Source organism: Lynx canadensis, chromosome A3 (genome assembly GCF_007474595.2).
Source record: "Lynx canadensis isolate LIC74 chromosome A3, mLynCan4.pri.v2, whole genome shotgun sequence".
Classification (NCBI taxonomy): domain Eukaryota; kingdom Metazoa; phylum Chordata; class Mammalia; order Carnivora; family Felidae; genus Lynx; species Lynx canadensis.
Genome location: NC_044305.1, coordinates 116,600,475 through 116,618,729, shown reverse-complemented (window position 1 = coordinate 116,618,729; position 18,255 = coordinate 116,600,475). Strand labels below are relative to the sequence as shown.

The 18,255-nt window shown below is 52.9% G+C and overlaps 1 protein-coding gene across 1 annotated transcript in view; it reads right to left on the bottom strand.

The window, feature by feature from the left end:
• ALK (ALK receptor tyrosine kinase) overlaps positions 1–13,568 on the bottom strand; it is a 34,322-nt gene extending 20,754 nt beyond the window's left edge. The window contains exons 1-8 of the mRNA XM_032592702.1: positions 13,479–13,568; positions 12,811–12,963; positions 11,648–11,752; positions 9,591–9,777; positions 8,795–8,885; positions 8,598–8,662; positions 6,740–6,869; positions 1,094–1,191 (exon numbers count right to left, since the gene is read on the bottom strand). Of these exons, the coding sequence (XP_032448593.1) occupies positions 1,094–1,191; positions 6,740–6,869; positions 8,598–8,662; positions 8,795–8,885; positions 9,591–9,777; positions 11,648–11,752; positions 12,811–12,963; positions 13,479–13,545 (896 nt within the window). The 5' untranslated portion in view covers positions 13,546–13,568. The remainder of the gene's footprint in view (positions 1–1,093; positions 1,192–6,739; positions 6,870–8,597; positions 8,663–8,794; positions 8,886–9,590; positions 9,778–11,647; positions 11,753–12,810; positions 12,964–13,478) is intronic.
• Positions 13,569–18,255: the final 4,687 nt, after the last annotated feature.

Below are 18,255 nucleotides of genomic sequence, written 5' to 3'. Positions count from 1 at the left end.
TCCATTTCTGAACTCATACAGCTTCTTGCATTTCCTGCTTTGTACTTTACGTATTAACTATTACACACAGGTGTTATACTCTTTGAAGACATGGGTTAAAAAGTGATTGATAGTTCACCAGGTGGATATTTACCAGTCGAGAAGTGTATCATTGGGAGGAGCTTTGCAAAGAGCCTAACAATCTATTTGACTTTTCAGATTTCACAATCAAGGTGTCAGCTGGGAAAGTCATCAACATCGCCTGGAAAGAAATATGTAGACTCTATCATGTCTATAGCACTACATGTGGATTTGATGTCCCAGTCAAACACGATTTAAACATAAGGGTCATAGACAGTAGATGAAATGAACTATGGAGGCAAAGAAAAGAAACATTATGCTTCATTTCAGAATAAGTATTTTAGAAAAAGTTTAGGTATCCAACAGACATTAATTGTGCCCCACGATATACCAGGGCTATGAAGATGAATAAAACAGGGTCCTTGCCCTTGAGCTACCAATAGTCAAATATGTGAAACTATGAACTCCTTTAACTTCCCTTAAAGAGGTAGGCTTTCTAGATGGGGGACACACTAATGTGACAGAGGGCTGCGAGATACAGACAGGAGTCCTCGCAGGAGGTCAAGGACTGCTCAGCTAGGTCTCCAGTGCTGGTGTGGATATTTTATGATACCTATTTTACATATGGGGCAGATGAAGCCCTGAGAGAGTAAGTAGTTGTCTTAAAGACAAGTGAGGCTGGGGCACCTGGGTGGCTCAGTTGGTTGAGTGCCCGACTCTTGATTTCTGCTGGGGTCACGATCCCATGGTTCATGGGTTCGAGCCCTGCATAGGGCTGTGTGTTGACAGCACGGAGCCTGCTTGGGATTCTCTCCCTCTCTCTGCCCCCTCACACGCTCTCTCTCTTTCTCTCAAAATCAATAAATAAACTTTAAAAAAATGTTTAAAAAAAAAAAGACGATTCTGAGTCATCTGAACAAGTCTGGAGAGACACCCACCACTCTACTCTGAAGTGGGGGATCTGGGCCCTTGAGACACGTAGGGAAGCATACGGAAAGAAGGCAGAGGGAAGACCGAGGTCACTTTGACTCACCGGTGGATGAAGTGATTTTCCTCCAAATACTGACAGCCACAGGCGATGTCCCGAGCCACGTGCAGAAGGTCCAGCATGGCCAGGGAGGAGGGCTGGTTCTGTGGGGAGACAGAAGCGATCCACTGCCAAGAGATTCGTGGGGAGAGAAGATCTGAAATAGGGGCTTCAGGTGCTGGCAAGGAGCAAAGACGGACACGCTGCCCAGCTGGGTCTCAGCCTGGCCGCACATCAGAAATCACCTGGCGGCTTTAAACAAACACAGATGCTGGGGCCTCACCCCAGACCAATGAATCAGCCTCCCTGGGTGGGTGTAGCGTTTTCAGCCTTCACAGCACCCCCTCCACCCAGGTCAGTGCAGTGCGCCACCAGGGCTGAGCGCCCTCAGCTGCAGCAGCCCAGGATGGGGCGGGTTCCCCTGTTCATGTAGTCTGCAAGCTCTTCCACCTCAATCTTCACCCACCTTCGCGTCCCCCCAGCTTATAAACAAACCTGTGAGGAAATCAAGGGAGCTAATGTTTTTAAAATTCTCTATTGAAATGTTTAAAAGTATTAAAAAAAATTAATCTTCTCCAAGAAGATCTGGACCTAAAGTGGATTGAAAAGGACAAGCTTGCAGGAAATGCTGGGCAGTTGAAGGGCGATCTCAAGCTCTTTGGTATGGAGTCTTTTGTGCACAAAGAGACGTCATCCCACCCCCGGGGGTGAGCTCGTCTCTGCTTCCCGGACAGCCTTGCTGAGCACCCAGAAGTCTTTTCTGAAGGTCGAATTCCCATCATGGTGTCTCTTTTAATTCCTAAATCCACGAAGTCTGCAGCAGCATGTTGTCATGCAGTGTCACATTCACTTTGCTATTCTGTTTATTCGACCATGTCCCCAAGTAAACTTTGAGGGCCCCAAGACAGGGATTTCAGCGTCCACTTCTACGGTACGCAGCACGATGCTCGGGACACCGCAGTGGCTCGAGGAATATTGGGGGGGTAGGTTGGCCGATCACAGCGGTCTATGATTTACCCAGATGCTGGCTGGGATTTTCTTTGCCACAGATCAGGGCCTCCACAGGACTCCTTGGAGCAATAGTATGGGTCTAGGGGAGGCAGGGAGGGGTCGTGCTTCTCTAGGGCATGCTTCAATTCTGGGGGAGACAGCAGGGAGGGGAATACCCTCTGCCCATGGCACATCAGGCAATGCCTTACGTGCAATACAGCAAGTCCACGCACTTGACGCCCTTTGACGCAACATCCTGTGTGGTGGTAGGCAAGAGAGGGTATCTCCGTATTAAAGAGGAGAAGGCTGAGAGCTCAGAGAGGCTAAGTGACTTACTCCAGGTCACACAGCCAATAGGAAGGAGCCAAAACTGCCCTGAGCTGGGCTTTGAGGATCTGGGTTGGGGGAGACAGGATTCTAGGAGCATGTGTCAGGGAAGGGATGGAGTGTGCATGGACACAGTGCAGAGTACCCAACTGAATCAGAATACAGCACACAAATGCAGTGAGCAACTTATTTCAGTTGAGCTGAACTGGGCTTCATCCCTGCTTGTGCCCTACTGGCTGTGTGACCTGGGACTAATTGCTTTGTCTGTCTCAAAGCCAGTGTTCCTGTCTGAGAAAGAGGCATGACACTATCACCTTCACTAGATGGTAATAAGAACCCACAGCAAGAGGCACAGAGTGAATCCCTCATAAAGGCATCTGCAATTATGGTGGGGTTACTACACAGAGGGGACTGGGGGTCTCGGGAAATGGTCCTTGTGTTTGGCTTCTCTTAGGGGCCTTGTTAGGACCAGAACTACTGGGCACTGTGAGAGAGACAGTCCCCATTTTCTGGGGGAAAAAAGTAATATATTTCCAAGGGAACTATTAATCCATTTTGCTGCAGTATTAGAAATATCTTCTTTCTCTTCAGGAAAATGTTCTGTTCCTATAAAAGAGGACCGGTCATAGCTTCCCCCAAGTCTCTTTGTGTCTTAGCCCCCATCACTCAGGATGCCAGGACCATTGATGTCTTAAATGCCTGGCAGGCTGCAGGGACTAAATCTTCCCAGGCTTTAACCCATGGGCCAGGTTTATCTGAACTCCCTGTCTTGGCTGCTCAGAGCAAATTAACTGCTCCACTAATCAGTCTGCACAGAAGCAGATAGTTGGCAACCTACGTGTGTGTGTGTGTGTGTGTGTGTGTGTGTCGGGGGGAATTGGGGGGAGGTGTAGATGTTGTGTCAAAACTGATAATGAAACTAGCAATGCAGAGCGTAGCTGGGATGTCCAATGGCATTTGTATCTATCCTGGACAAAGAAGGAGTTGGAATCAGGCTTTTGTTTTTGTTGTTGTTGTTTTCACGGATTCACTGGTGTGGCCAACTCTTCACTGGCACCTACTTGCCCCTTCAAGCATTTTGGAGCCAGCAGCGGTATGGCAACACCAGAGCCAAAGATTTACACCTGGACACTAGCCCAAAGCAGAGGTTCTCACCTGTGTTCTGTGACCTCCGGGAGCCAAGGGGAGGCTGTGTTCTGTGAGGTTCTCACCTGTGTTCTGTGACCTCCGGGAGCCTCCTCCCGTGTACTGAGCATATTCTCTAGAGCCATTACCAGAGGCATCGCCATGTTCCGGACAGGCACAGACACTATTGTGGTTACTGGACTGCCACCTTTAATTGAGAGATTACTGAATCCTTAATGGCTTCTCTTGTTATTGATTAAATCAATGGATACCAAAGGACAGCTATTAGCCCATATCTGGCATATATTAAACTCTCAATAAATATTTGTTGAATAAAGATTGGTCCTGTAAAATTATTTTGACATTAAACAGGGTCTTTCCTTCTTGAGAAGGTGGAGTCCTGGGACCAAATGAGGTTTTCATCTGTACCCATGCATTCTGTTTCCATGACAGACATGGTTGTTTCCAGGGTATCCGTTCTGTCCTACTGTGTCTGTACATCTGTTCCATCACTTCATGTCCATCTGAAGCTGGAGTCCCTCGGGCCATCTCTGAGGTGCTTCAATCCTAAGAGTCTATGGAACTGCTGAACCCCAGGGATGGCAGGAAGACAGGACCAAGACCTTGTCTGATTCTGGATGCCCGGCCAAGCGCCTCAAATGGCAGGTCATCGGGTAAGCCCCGAGAGTCTCGGGGGTTGAAACAAATGAATCAGGTGTAACTCAGGCCTTTGAATCCAGCAAGTGTGGCAACTCAACCCACCATCTTTCGGGGTGTGTATTTCTCCAGCTGTGATGCCCATTAGCCAATCCTTCCCTTCTTCGTCATGTACAGGGCTTACTGATATTTGGCCCCCTCTGTCCACTACAACGCATGTTCCTTCCTCACAGTCAACCTGATCCTTACTCTGCTCAGTTGGATTTTGTGGCTCTGAGAATCCGTAACAATGCCCAGCAAATCTCCCCAACCCCTAGGAAGCTGCTGCCAGGAACACATGCGCATGGGCTCACCCTGGAGGGCTCTAGCCCAACATTTAAATCACCTCTCGTGGGCAGGCATCTCAGGAGGGACCAGCTCGCCTGGGATGGGTGGGTGTGTATGAAGGTGAGGAGCAGGATGATTGGGGTGCTTCAAAGGCTTGGGGGCATGGCTGCCAAGGAGAGCCACATGAAGGAAGAGTGGGGTCAAGGGTTAAAAGAGTGGATTTGGTGAGTGGGACCCTGACCCTCAGAAGCAGCTCTCCCAACTAGAGTCGACCCTCTTCTGGCTTTGGGCATCCCTTGGCAGTGCCTGCAGTTAGAGGTCACAACTTGGCACCAGGTTCCTTGCTCTGAGCTTCCTTGGGGGTAGGAAGCATTGGGAGGTGCCCATGAACTACACCTTTGCTCTTTGGGACGATATTCAAATCATCATTACCATCAAAAGAGAGACAGATGCCTTTGCCTGCAAGAGACACAGAAGCTCCCCATCCCTGACGTCCTTGGGCTTGCCAAGTGATGGGGTCCCAGATCCCTTTTACAAGGACATCTGTCCTTTGCATGCACAATACCTCCTTCTCCTCAAGCCTCAGGAATGTCCAGTAGGAAAATCAGAACTAAGCCTCTTTCCAGAGCGTGATGTTTTGTGGCCCTATTGACCTCTGCCAAAAGCACTGCTGAGAATCTCAGAGCACAGGACTTGAAGGCTCTGCCTTCCTGAGTGGTGGTGGAAAGCCTTTGAGGCTGGTGTCCAGACCCTGGCACAGACGTCTGCATAGCTGGGGGTATTGGCTGTCAACGACCTGAGCTCATCTTGGCTCCATGGCTTCCCAAAGAGGAGCACTGAGATAAACGGCATAATAGGCTGGAGAGAGCACTGAATGGGGAGCCAGTCACAAGTCCTGAGTTCTAGTCTCAACTCTTCCACTTCCTGTGTGGCCTCAGCAAGTCACATAGCTTCTGTGAGCCAGTTTTCTCATCTGTAAAATTAAGCTGAGATCTACACCATCTACTTCATAGGGTTTTTTTTTTTTTTTTTTTAGAAACGTGGCAACTATGAGGAAGATGAAGACAGTGCTGATGAGGATTATTATGAGATGGGGGTTGGTCTCCCCCCCCCCTTCTCCCACTAGGTCTGCTCAGGTGCGCACATTCATCTTTTCAGGGAGTTAGACCCGATTCTTCTTAGATGCTGAGACAGGTCACCCAGAGGCTTACAGGAATGGTATGGGGAGGCTGCCAGGGCAAAGGTTTTCTAGATGCAGCCTGACTGTCGGTGGGGGTTAGAGCAGGTGTGAACTTGCAAGGTTTCCGCCTCCAGTTTGAGTACCTGAGAACACAGTGTTCAGTTCTGGGCTTTTCGTAGCAAGGTGGCTGTCGTCTTTTTCTGCTTTCCTGGGGGTGGGGAGGATACAAGTCTTCCCTGTGGTCTTCATGGTCCAGCGGCAACTTGAGGAAGCTGGGTCCTAACTCAGGGGTCTGGTCTGCTCCAGTTCCTGGTGCTCAGGGCCTCCTGAAGGCCCTGGCAGGGACAGGAGTGGGCAGCTGGACTCTGAGTGTGCCCAGTGTGCTACACCTTCTAATTTAGAACCCACCTCCGAGATGTTCTAGTCCAGCCCTTGGATTTCACCCTGCAGATACTGAGGTTAGGGGGTTCACAGTCCGAAGCCACATCGCTGTCTAATGGCCAAGTGGGGCTAGGATATGGCATTCCTGGGGTCCATCTAGGTTTCTTCACCTACAAGCTCCAGCCACTTAATCATGACACACATGCAGAACCTTCAAAAATATTTCACAATATACTTTATAAGTATTTTATTTTGACAGTAAAACTACAAGGTCAGGATGTCCCCACTTAAGCGATGAGGATAGTGGGATTCAGAATGAGTAGATGTAGAATGATCTGCCCCAAATCAGTTGAGTTAACGACATGGCTGGCATGAAAGTCCCCCTCTGTGCTTGTCCCTGGTTTGGTTTTCCAGAGTCAACAGGTCACAAAATGGATTCAGGCTAGAGGACCCATTGCACAAGCCTTGCGCAAGCTCCCCAGGGGTGGCCTCGGCCATCGTCCACATTTTGTCCAATCTCTCCTGGCCATTCCCCCAGATCCAAGCCCAGAGGCCAACTCCCTTGGTCCCACTGAGTATGTTGCTTCTCAGGCTGTCCACTCCTGCTGTTTCCACCCTCTGCTCCATTCCCTGGTACAACCACTAAAAAACCAGTTCTCACTCACCGGGCGAGGACGGGTCTCCCGGAGGAAGGACTTGAGGTCTCCTCCCGCCATGAGCTCCAGCAGGATAAATCGGGGCAGGGCTTGCAGACTCACCCCAATACAGCGCACGATGTTCTGGTGGTTGAATTTGCTGCAGAGCAGAGGAGGGGGGGGGTAACCAAATTTAACGGAGCTGAGTCTGGGAAAATCTTAAGTGGGAAAAGCAGGATACAAAGTCATGTTTTCAGCAGCTGCATTATGTGAGTGCATTCTGTAAATGTGGGTAGCATGAGCCAAGGCTGGGGAGAGTGTCACCCTTGAGCAGGTGGAAGAACCAGGGAGCGGGCGGGGCGGGAGTTCAGTCCGCATGGGAGTGTTGGGTTGGAGGCTGGAGAGGTGCTCAGGAAGGAAGTAGGGTGGGTGGGGGAACAAGGGAGCAGCCAGTGTCTTGGACATTGGTGCATGGGCTGCTCGCTAGGATTCACGTGTGAGTTCTTCGAGAAAGCCCTAGGCAGAGAAGCTGAAGAAGCTGCTTCCTCCAGGGACTGAGCGAGCCCTGCCACGTGACCGCATGTGAAGGAGAGTGAGGAGGAAGGCCACGTGCATCCCCCTTGGGTGCTCATGGGGAGGTGCTAAGTCTGGCCAAGAGGTCCCAAGATTTGGGTTTTCTTTCTTTTTTAAATTTATTTATGAAAAAAAATTTTTAAATGTTTTATTTATTTTTGAGAGAAAGAGAGAGAGAGAGAGAGTGCAAGCAGGGGAGGGACACAGAGAAAGGGAAACACAGAATCTGAAGTTGGCTTCAGGCTCTGAGCTGTCAGCACAGAGACCGACGTCGGGCTCAGATCCACGAACCTCGAGATCATGACCTGAGCCGAAATCGGAAGCTTAACCGACTGAGCCACCCAGGTGCCCCTGGGTTTTCTTGTTAATGTGGTCCTATTAGGACACATGGGGCCGTGGGGCTGGTGAACCCCGCGTGGGAACTGCACGCAGAGCTGAAGCACACACCCGCTGTACACTGAAATATAGCAGTGATGGGTTTTCAGCAACAGTGAGATGGAATGATTTGGGTCCCCTTCCATATAATCTTATTCTCTCCAAGCTATATTCAATAATCATGGATTACATGTGTAATCACAAAGTATGCTAGTTTTTAAGCAAGGTGCTGAGCCTGCTCGTGGCGTCCTCCTGTGGCTTCAGGCACACCACGGGCGCATCGCATACTGCCCTGGCCTTGTTCCCCTACCACTTTCGCCCAGGGGGGGCCCCAGGTCACCCCAATGTGTCAGGATGTTTGAGGCTCTCCAGTGTAACAGGAGGCCATGAGCGCGGCCAGATCTCAAGGTCAAACACCTGCATCCTTGTTAAAGGCCATCTTCTGTCAGAACGCATGCCCTCTGGAGCGCTGGGCACTTAGATTCCCAGTGAGGGGCCCCAGAGCCACATGTTGAAGGGTGCAAGCCCGGTGTGCAACAGGGTGTGGTGGCCTCCCTCATGTTAGGGACGCACTTCCTTTACATGAGATCTAAGAGCTGGGATTGGTGAAGGGCCTTGTGGAAGGCTTACTTGCAGGGAAAATGTATCTTCCGCTGTCAAAAACTAGCATGCTCTATTAAGAAAAAGGGGGAAAAACCCAACAGATGACACAGGGGTGCTAGGTGAAGGCAGAGGGATATCTATTGAATTATTAGGCCACAGAGGTTTTTTTTTTCCTCAGACAACCACCTGGGGCTATTCGCTCTGGTAAGATGTGCCAAGAATTTTAGGGAGTCCCCTGGTGGAGAGGAAGGGGATGCTGGAGGACAGTGCTGTTTCCCTTGGAGACAGTTAGACAAGAACGTCTAACAGGGATGGGGGCGTCTCTCTGTGGCTTTACCTGATAATCAAGGCTTCCATGAGGAAATCCAGTTCATCCTGTTCAGAACACACCTCAGGCAGCGTCTGGACACAGAAGGGGAGGGTGGAAAGGGGGAGAAGGCTGTGAGCAGCAGGGGTGAGAGGCTGTCAGGCGAGAGCTGAGGCCCACAGAGACTGCTGGTCAAGGTCAGGCCCGTGATGGAGCCTGCCTCTTACCTTCACAGCTACTTGCAGGGGGCTTGGGTCACTGGGCACTCCAGACACCTGACCTTCATACACCTCCCCAAACGCACCATGGCCCAGACCCCTGTGCAAAGGAAAAGGCAAGATGAGGCAGGGGGGTGGGTCATGAGAAAGAGGTACACAAGGGGCAGGGGTCACGTACACGCTTAAGAGTAACACCCTCGACCTGGCTTTGCCGTACCATCCCAGGCCTCCTACTGCTTTATCTGAAAAGTGGCAAGAAAGGTTCCAATAGGATTCAGAACACTGGTTGAATATCCACTCACTCAATGAAGACTGAGTTTTTGATATTTGCCAGTGTCATAAAAGTGACTAAGACACGCCCTGCCTGGGGAGAGGCTCCTGATCCCTGGGGAGGGACAGGTCACGGGCAGACACTCCCGTAAAGCGAGCTCAGTGAATGATGGAGGAAGGCATGGAGTGCTCTGGAAGCTCAGAGGAGGGGCACGGTGCTCCCCTAGAGGAGGGAGGGACCCAGAAGGCTCAGGAAGGAGCGCTTCGGTGGATTCTGAGGAACGCCCTGATTCCCTCCTGTCTTGTCTTCTTCTCATTGTACAAATGCCATGAATGTATAGGATGTTAAGCAATTAAATACCTCCTCAAATGGCCCTAAACATTAACCCTTCTCCCTCTGGGAGGGCTGGAAATGCCCCGAGGGGTTGCTTTGCTGGCCTCTTGTGCCTAGAAAGATCCGTGGTGCAGGGATGACATCCAGCCCCCTAGAACTCCCCCACCCCACCACCCCGGAGGACAGTGGTGGGGCACTCACCGGATGAGGGTGATGTTCTTCCGAGGCACCTCCTTCAGGTCACTGATGGAGGAGGTCTTGCCAGCAAAGCAGTAGTTGGGGTTGTAGTCAGTCATGATGGTCGAGGTGCAAAGCTTGCTTAGCTTGTACTCAGGGCTCTGAAGCTCCATCTGCATGGCTCGCAGCTCCTGGTGCTTCCGGCGGTACACTACAGACAGACGAAGGTCAGCTGCAACGTGGCCTGGACCAGGCAGCCTGGCCCTTGAAGCCTAGCTCAGGCCACCTCCTCCAGGAAGCCTTCCTGGATCTCCATCTCCTCCTCTGGGACCTAAACATTTCCATCGCGCTTAGTAACACTAACAAAATGATTATGGATATGAAAGCGTCCCTTAACTGACAGGTCACTTAAAGTTAGTGTAAAGTTTGAAATCATACAAAGGGGAAAGGTTTTAATGTGTCACGCAGGGGCAGAAACCCATTCGTTGGAGGTCCTCTAAGAAGCAGACCCAAGGTGGGATTAAACATGCAAGGATTTCATCAGGGGAAATGGTTGAGAGGAAGAGGGGAGGGAAGGCTGAGAGAGCCATCAGGCACTGACCCCAAGTGTGGGAGCTTGAGGGAAGGGTGAGTAAAGACCTGGACAGCTACACAGTCTAAAGAGGTTTCAGCAAGACCGCTGAAAGGTCTGGAGCCAAAGTCAGCCATCAGAGGGGTCCTGTGTCTCCCAGGAATGGGCCTGCCTTAGAATCTCTGCTAAGCCCTGTCGTTGGGTGGGAAAAACATGGCAGTGGAGTTGAGAGTGCATCTGGGTCTCTTGATCACTTATGCTTCCCGTAGTTGGAAACTGCCCAGCCACGGGGAGAACTGCCACAGAGTGAGGAGGTTTCTCACTGGTGCCTGAGGACCTGCATTCTAATTCCACCTTTATCACTTACAAGCTGAACAACAGTGTGAGGTCATGTTACCTCTCTGGACCTCAGCCCCCTTCTCTGTCAGCAGAGACAGTAACTCCTGCCTGTCCCCTACGCTCCCCACCCCCCAGCCCCTCAGGAGGTCATAATGAAGTGAATTCACCAACAGAAAATGGTTTTGAAAAATTTTAAAGAGCTCTACCAGTGCACGTGATCATTACCCCTGCTATTGCTATATGTGAGAACATCCTGTAGGGCAAAGTTCACTGGAGGCGGAACGAAACTGAGATGCCCAGGGTGGATTCTGTTTCTAAAGCTCGGCCCCATCAGTTACGGGGCCAGGGCAAGTGGGTCAGCGGCTGTGTGCTCAGTCCCCTCCTCTATGAAATGCACCAACCGTGATCGTAGGCTTAAGTGAGGATTGGGTGAACTAAAATGTGTAAATCGCCTGGCACGTAGGACGTGCACAACAAGTGTTAGCTCACCTTATCCTGTCCCTTTGAAGGATGGCATCGTTTGGGAATAACACACGTTGCCATCTCCCTGACCACCCCCAACCCCCACCGCCCACTGTGAAGGGTCTAAAAGTGTTTCCTGTGCGGATCTTCCCCCTCTGCCTTCCTTCGTGTACCTATCCACCTGCCCTGGGCATTGCCAGAGTAAGAACCTGGCTGGACCGTGCTGAGCCCTCTGAGACCTGCCTATCAGCTCACCTTGGCTCACAGGCGTAACAGAAACACTTACAAAGCAACTTTGCATTGTCTGCTTGAGATGGGGAATGGTGGGGCTGGCGGTGGTCCCTGGGGAGTGAGCCAAGCCACGTGTCCACTGAAGCCCATGTCTGATGACAGCTGAAAATGAACTCTGGGGGTGGGGGTGAGCTTTGGCTACTGTGTCCCCTCTGCAGAGTGCCTCCCCACCTCTCCTAGAGCAGCCAGGAGGCCTTACAGGGGGTTGAGGTGTGGCATCAGCAGTTCCTCTGGGGAGCCAGGGGGCTGGGAGAGGGGGCTTCGGTTTTTGGCCTGGCCTGGGCTGCTCTAATCACCACCCACCCAGAGTGATACCTTGGCATCCATGGCAAAGCCTGAAATGCTGTTCTGTTCTGCCAGATCTGCCTTCCTGCCACCTCCCACCCCCTTGGAAGCCCCGGGACTCTGGCACACTCACCAATCATGATGCCGGAGAAAGCCAAGACCAGGGCTGCCACAAGGGCTGAGGTCACGACAGAGAGGACCAGCGAGAGCGGCAGGTGGGGCTCAGGTGTGGGGGACACTGCAAGACAGGATCCCATGGGGCACCAGTGACAATGCTGATTGTCCTATGAGCTAGCTCCAAGAGAGAAATGCCCTCCCCAGCCAGGACAAGTGCCACCTGCTCCTCCTCCACCTTGGGGGCCTTTGTTTGCAGAGAGTGGGGGCAGAAAGTGGGGTAAATCTGGTTTACAACTTTCAACAGTAGCTTTTGGTTGGAGGGAACATGTGACAGGGATAAGTATCAAATTCTGGACATCGATCCTAAGCATCAACTGCACAAGGACAGGATGAGGGTGGGAAGGTGAGCCAATAGTGGCTGTAGAGGAGATTCAGAGGACTTAGGGGACCACAGACTCGGTATGACCCAGGAACTGAGGGTGACCGTCAGTAACACTTGGAGGCTCAATCACTGCCTGTAGTTCCGCAAGCACTGGGCCCTGAGTGCAGAAGCGGGGTCCGGGTGCACACTGGCACAGACCACTCTGGGACATCCTGCCTGGTCCTGGGCACTACATCTCAAAAGGACATTGGTATCGGAACGCCTGCAGACATGGGACACAGGATGGGGAGGAGACAAAACTGTTCTGTGTGAACTGAGGGAAACAAATGGGTTGTTTCACCTGGAGGTTTGCAGGAAGAGGACAGAGCCCTGTCTTCAAACGCCTGCAGCACCTGAAAGGCTTTGCGAGTAGTAAACCTCAGGGTGGAAATTGAAAGGAACAGGGTCTGACTTTGGAACTCTGGAGGGGACAGCGTGCCCTGGGGGTGTCGATGGCCCAAGCACTGGGGGTGTTCCAGTGGAGACAGGATGGCCCCTTGGTGAGTACGTGAGGGCCCACACCCTGGGATAGGGGTGTCACTAGATGTGTTGGGGCTCCTTCATCAGCCACGACCTGCCTTTCACACACAGGTCCCTTTGCCCAGTCCTTAGAGCACCCGTGTTGGGGCAGGCAGATGGGGGTCAGAAAGCCAACAAGACTACATCTGAGGTGTTCCAGAATCATGGAGACCAGCGGTAGCCGCCATGGGCTCACAGTCTGGGCCCCTTCTCTGTCACCTCCTTCAACTCCCTCTTACCAATGCAGGAGACACCATCCTCAGCCAGCACTGTCCCATGGTCACAGAAGCAGATGACCTTGTGGCTCTCGGGGTCCATGTGGCACTCATCTACCTCACAGTGGCTGCAGTTTAGGTAATGCTTAATATTCACTTCCCCATGGCCCTCCATCACTGGTGACAAGAAGGGAGGATCAGCCTCAGGTGGAGGCAGCAAAGACCACACTGTACCCCGTTCCCGGCCTCGGTGTTTTATCTCCAGCTGGTCAGTGCTGGTTCTCTGGTCCCTGTCCCTATGTCCCACTGATGCCAATGAAGCACCACTGTGTATAGGAAAGTCCCTGATGCATCTGATGGAGCTCAGAGGACACGTGGCTGCGTTTTTGTAGGCAGATGGGAAGGTCCAAGTGCATGACCCTCAGGTTGGCTGGCACAGGTAAGGGGACTATCACTGCTGCATTTTCTAGGTCCCACCTGCCTGGAAGCCAGTCTTCCACCTCCAAGTGCATATCGGGCCACACATCCTGACTTCCAGAAAAACTTGCTGAGATGAGTGTTAGGAAGACTTGCCTGTAAGGGACCCACAATCATGCCTTTGTACGTTGGCCTCATACCAGTAGCCCTGAGGTTTTATCTGGTGGAAGAACTGGCCCGAGGAGGTCGGTTCTGCCTCCTGGCAGAGGGGATACCTTTTAAAGCTGGGGTGTACAGGATGCCCAGTGGACTGATGAAGGAAACCCCGTCCTCCCCGTCCATCTCGGGGTCATTGTTTGAGGCCGCGTTGCCGCCTGTGCCAAATCAGAGGAGAGTTTAACGCAGAGAGGCTCGGGCCCAAGTCTCAACACATCTGCACATCAGCGGGGCATGCATGGGCCTCGGGGTGGTGAGGGGCCTAGGGGCGGGGCGGTGGGGAGGGAAGGGAGGCCCGGGGCACAGGGGCTGTGCTTGGGGTTTGGCTCAGGTAGATGCTGCGTGTGAGGACCACTTTCCCTCCAGGTCCAGGCCAGCTCCCACCAGGGCGTCCCCACCCCTGCACGGGGCTGCTAGGAAGCAGTTCATGTGAACAGGAGTCAGAAGAGGTCTAGTGTCCCCAGGCTGGATTAGACCCTTGGCACCTCTTCCAGGACTGGCCAGGGCAGTGGCACTGAGGGGTTGCTCTCCAGTCCCATCGTGTAAGGGGTGGACATGGGGGGATGGGCCCCTGTGCCGTTAGGCTCCTGTCCCTCCTTTCAGCTGGGCTGGGTCATCTTTGGGCTCCCCCCTCAGGCTCCTCCCACCCACCCAGAGTTTGGGAAAGAAGAGCATCTGGTTAACACGAGCATCTTACACACAGCGTGAAGCAAAACAGACAGAACATCACAGCATATGCATGCATTGTGTCCTAATCTGTGGGGAGGGTGGAGCTGCTATCTCCCAGCCTCTCGGCTTCAGAAGGCTATTCTGCTCTGCTCTGAAGCTCGGAGGAGAGCTGGGGCCAGTGGCCGGCTGCTGGCTGAAGGGTTTGGGCTGGTGCTGCCCATCAGCATGGAGAGGGGTTCTGGAAGCTGGTGGGCTGGGGCAGGGAAGGGAAGACTCAGGCCAGGCCATCCAAAGGGAGGCACGGGGCTGGGGAGTCTGGCCTCCAAGGTTCTCGTGCCAACACGACCTGGGGGTGGCTCAGAGAACAGCCCGGGGAAATCAAAGCCCCTTTAGCATTGGCTTTGGGGGAGGGGGGGCCTCAAGAACACATAAGATCTTGAAGCTGTTGCTACTGAAGCCTCGAGGCAGGATGCTGGCTCGGAAGGCAACACCCTGCCTCTGGCTGGTCCTGTGGGGCTGAGAGGTAGGCGTGCACAGTGACATCACAGTCCACAGGTGAGGTGGGCCGAGGGAGGGGCAGGTGAGGGCGAGGGAGAGGACAGGGAGTACCTAGGACTAAGAGGGGAGGGAGTGACACCTTGAACACGAATCATCTTTACCTATATATCCTCCGCCTCCTCCACCTGAGGAGCACCCCCCTCCACCCCCTCCGAAACCCCCTCTTGTCTCCCACCCCCACTTCTTCATGGCCTGGGGGCAGGAATGTCCTCCGGTGGCACCCTCCAGCAAAGATTTTCCAGACCAGAGCAAGGAAGTGTTATCATTCCAGCCACCTCCACCACCTGCAGGAGACACGGAGAAAACCCCAAGTGAGGATGCTGGCCAGGTGAGGTCAGCCGCTGGATCTGGCAGAGGAAGCAGGATGCAGTATGCTCTGAGGATGCCTGCTCCCGCCCCAGGGCCTGTGGGGCCTGGGGGCTTCAGAATCCACAGCTGGAAAAACAGGAGCCATGCCCTTTGCCCTAGTGAGACCTGCTTTGGCCACAGACATACATATCCAGATGGGACCACGCCTCACACCCCTGCTTCCCATCAGGCCTTTGGATTAAAAGTTGGGGAGTGTGCTTTGTTAGGGATGGGGGAGGGGGGGACAGGTAGCATGACAACTAAACCCACTCCTCTGCCTTTTTTCCATGCCCCCAACCCCTGAAGTGCTGGGACTTTGTTTCATTAGTGCTTCCCATCCAACAAGAACCGGGACCCACCGGTCCTTGGGCAGCCAACTGTCAGAGCCCCGCTGGGGTCACTGCAGTGAAGTTCTTTTGCAGGAACCCTGGATTAGGCCAGACAAACCAATGGGCTTTATTGCTTCCTGGACAAGAACTTCTCCATTCTGAGCCTCAGTTTCCTCACCTGTGACTTGGGGATAATAAGACTTGCCTCATTGGGTTGATGTTTGGACCAAAGAAGACAACGAGTGTGCAAAATGCTTCAGAAACCACGACGTGTAGGGATCGTTGGGCATGAGGTGAACACGTGTGTGCACAGGGCCTCACGCTCTGAAGCTTAGGAAAGGTGATGGGGTTGTGGGGGGTTGTGGGGGGGGGAGGAGTTGGGGGAAGGGATGGGCAGTACCCTTGGGAAGACAGCTACCATTGGAGCTGGGCTTCCAAAGGCCTGGGGGCTACTTTGAACTCTTGCAAAGGAAATGCTATTTACAGAACTGAGGTTGAATGCAATTTTATCTTAAGGCCACAGGCTGATTACAATCAATCTCTTCTGCTGGCCCCTGAGATTCCGGGACCCCCATTCTCTCCCCTTATGTTGTTTTGTATGATATTTCAACAGGCACTCTACTCCAAAAGACCCCAAAGTCCTTTCTGTTCCAGCAGATGGTGGTAGCAAGGACCTGGAGAAACAGCAGTGCTTGAGTCTGCAGAACCATGAGGGTTAACTGGCCGGGAAGGGCGGTCTGGAAGAATGAGTGGCAGAGGTTCGTCTGGACCCTGAGGGGGCAGCAGAGGGATGTCTACATGGGGGAGCTGCAGCTGGGGATCACCACTGTGCTAGAGAGAGGGAGCTTCGTTTTAGGAGAGGAGGCCAAGGTCAGGAACAAGCTCAATCTAGAATGGACAATCAGAGCTGAATTGAGGCCCCCAGGCAAATCAGCTTTGAAAGCTACAGGGTGCTGGCTTCCTTTCCTCCAGCTGAAGGGCAGAATGTGGGCCTTTCAGGGCCATTGACATCTCGTGGCTAAGGGAAGGCCCTCCAGCTCCATTAGGGACCTGAAGCGGGGGCCATGAGACCTGGCACCATGTCTGCCCGCCCTCCCCTGTGCCCACCCTCCCTCCCTCCCCTGCACCTGCCACTGTACCCTTGCGCCCTGCAGCGTTCCCGGCTGAGATGGTTTCTAATCCCTCACTCCATCTTACAGCTTTTAAGCAAATGTGTGGAAAAGAAAACAATCGGCATAAAGAGAAAAAAACCCAAATGAACCACAGCAGTGTTTTAAACAATGGACTGAGTATGAAACAGTTTGGCTATTTGGAGAAAAAAAAAATCTACCAACTCTATGAGCTCATTGATTCTTCTGTAAAATGGGAATAATAGTACAACGGCAAAGCCCTGCGGGTGGTGCTGAGAAGCACACGTACAACAGATGTGGAAGTGCTTGGAGAGTTCTTAACTGCCGCTGTGAACATCGCTGGATGGTCTTCACCAAGCACCCAAGCCCTACTCCCACTCTCCCTTCTCTTCTAGCCATCTCTCACTTGTAGGGAAAGTTTGAGGACTTGTTTTCATTAATCTCAAATCTTATATGCCTTCTGAGATCCTTGGTCTGATTGTGGAGAAAAGAAAATACAAAAATGAACTGCATTTTCTCTTCAGACACGGCGTCAATGTCTGTCTCCTATTTCTGTGTGGCTGGCTCTCACTAACGAGCACGGATTGGCAAACCGTGGCAATTCCCAAAAGAGATTTTCCAGCGGGATGTGTGATCTAGTAGCCCAGGGCCTGGAGGCACCGACCGGAGGGCCTCCAGGTGTGGGGGGAGGGGCGCCCTGACTCTGCCCATACTTCTTCCATCCACTCATATCCAGTTGGATCTGATGAAGTTCAGGGAGCCTGGGCTGCCCGTCCTAATGCTGCTGCCTGTCTCCTTTTCCCAGTGGCCCGGAATCCAAACCCCAGGTCAGTGAAGATGACTCCAGGTCCCTGAGCCGTGGGATGCCCTTCCTCCCTGGATATTGGTACCAATATCCAGAGCTCCCAGCTTCTCGAGTGCCAGCAACCAAGGTGCAGGTGCAATGGCGACCAGCCGAGCCCAAGCTCTTGCGGTCCTGGGGGCACGTCCTGGGAAAGGGCGGGCTTGCGGTGCCTTACCTGCGGCTCCGGAATTGCCATTCAGCCCCAGAACCGAGGAGTTATTTTCCAGTCTCTCTGGGTGGAATGTGTCTGTCTTGGCCCCGTAGGCCCTGCCGCCACCGCCAGCTGCAATGATCAGGGGCACTGGAACACCATCCTTCATCTGCCCGGGGAGATGTTCACAGACTGAGAAACAGAGCTGGGCTTCCACTATGGGGATCTCTGAGCCACTTCAGTGTTTAAAGCGTCTGAGCGCTTGCTGGGCCGTGGGTGACATCTCGGTGGTCTGAGGGGTCTGACCTCATGCTACCGCCACCAATTAGCTCTCACCCACCCCCCTTCCCACCCTCCCCCAGCTCCTGAATCAGTCAGGGTTCAATCAGAGAAGCCAAAGTGCCGGGAGATATAAATATACCAACACCAGGAGGTGGGGATGGGGCTTTTCCTGAAGCTTCTCACACTAGCCTCAGAGGGCTGGGTGCTGGTGCTCAGAAGCGGGTCTCTCTGCTCCCACTTTCCTCCCTGCTCTCCAGGGTTTCTGGCTTTGACCTCCACAACTTCAAGATTAAGCCCTCGGCATCACTGTCCTGGCGGAAGGACCGAGCAAGAAGCCTTGGCCTGGGTTTCATCATGTCAGAAACCCCACCTTAGGACAGAGGAGGGCACCAGGGGACCCTCTGGAACTCTGGGGTAGGGCCTGCCTGGTGACATCAGCGAGAGAAGAACCTGCTGGTTCTTGGACAGACAGGGACGCTTATGTCCCTCTGGGCCTCGGTTTGCTCATCTTTAAATGGGGCTGAG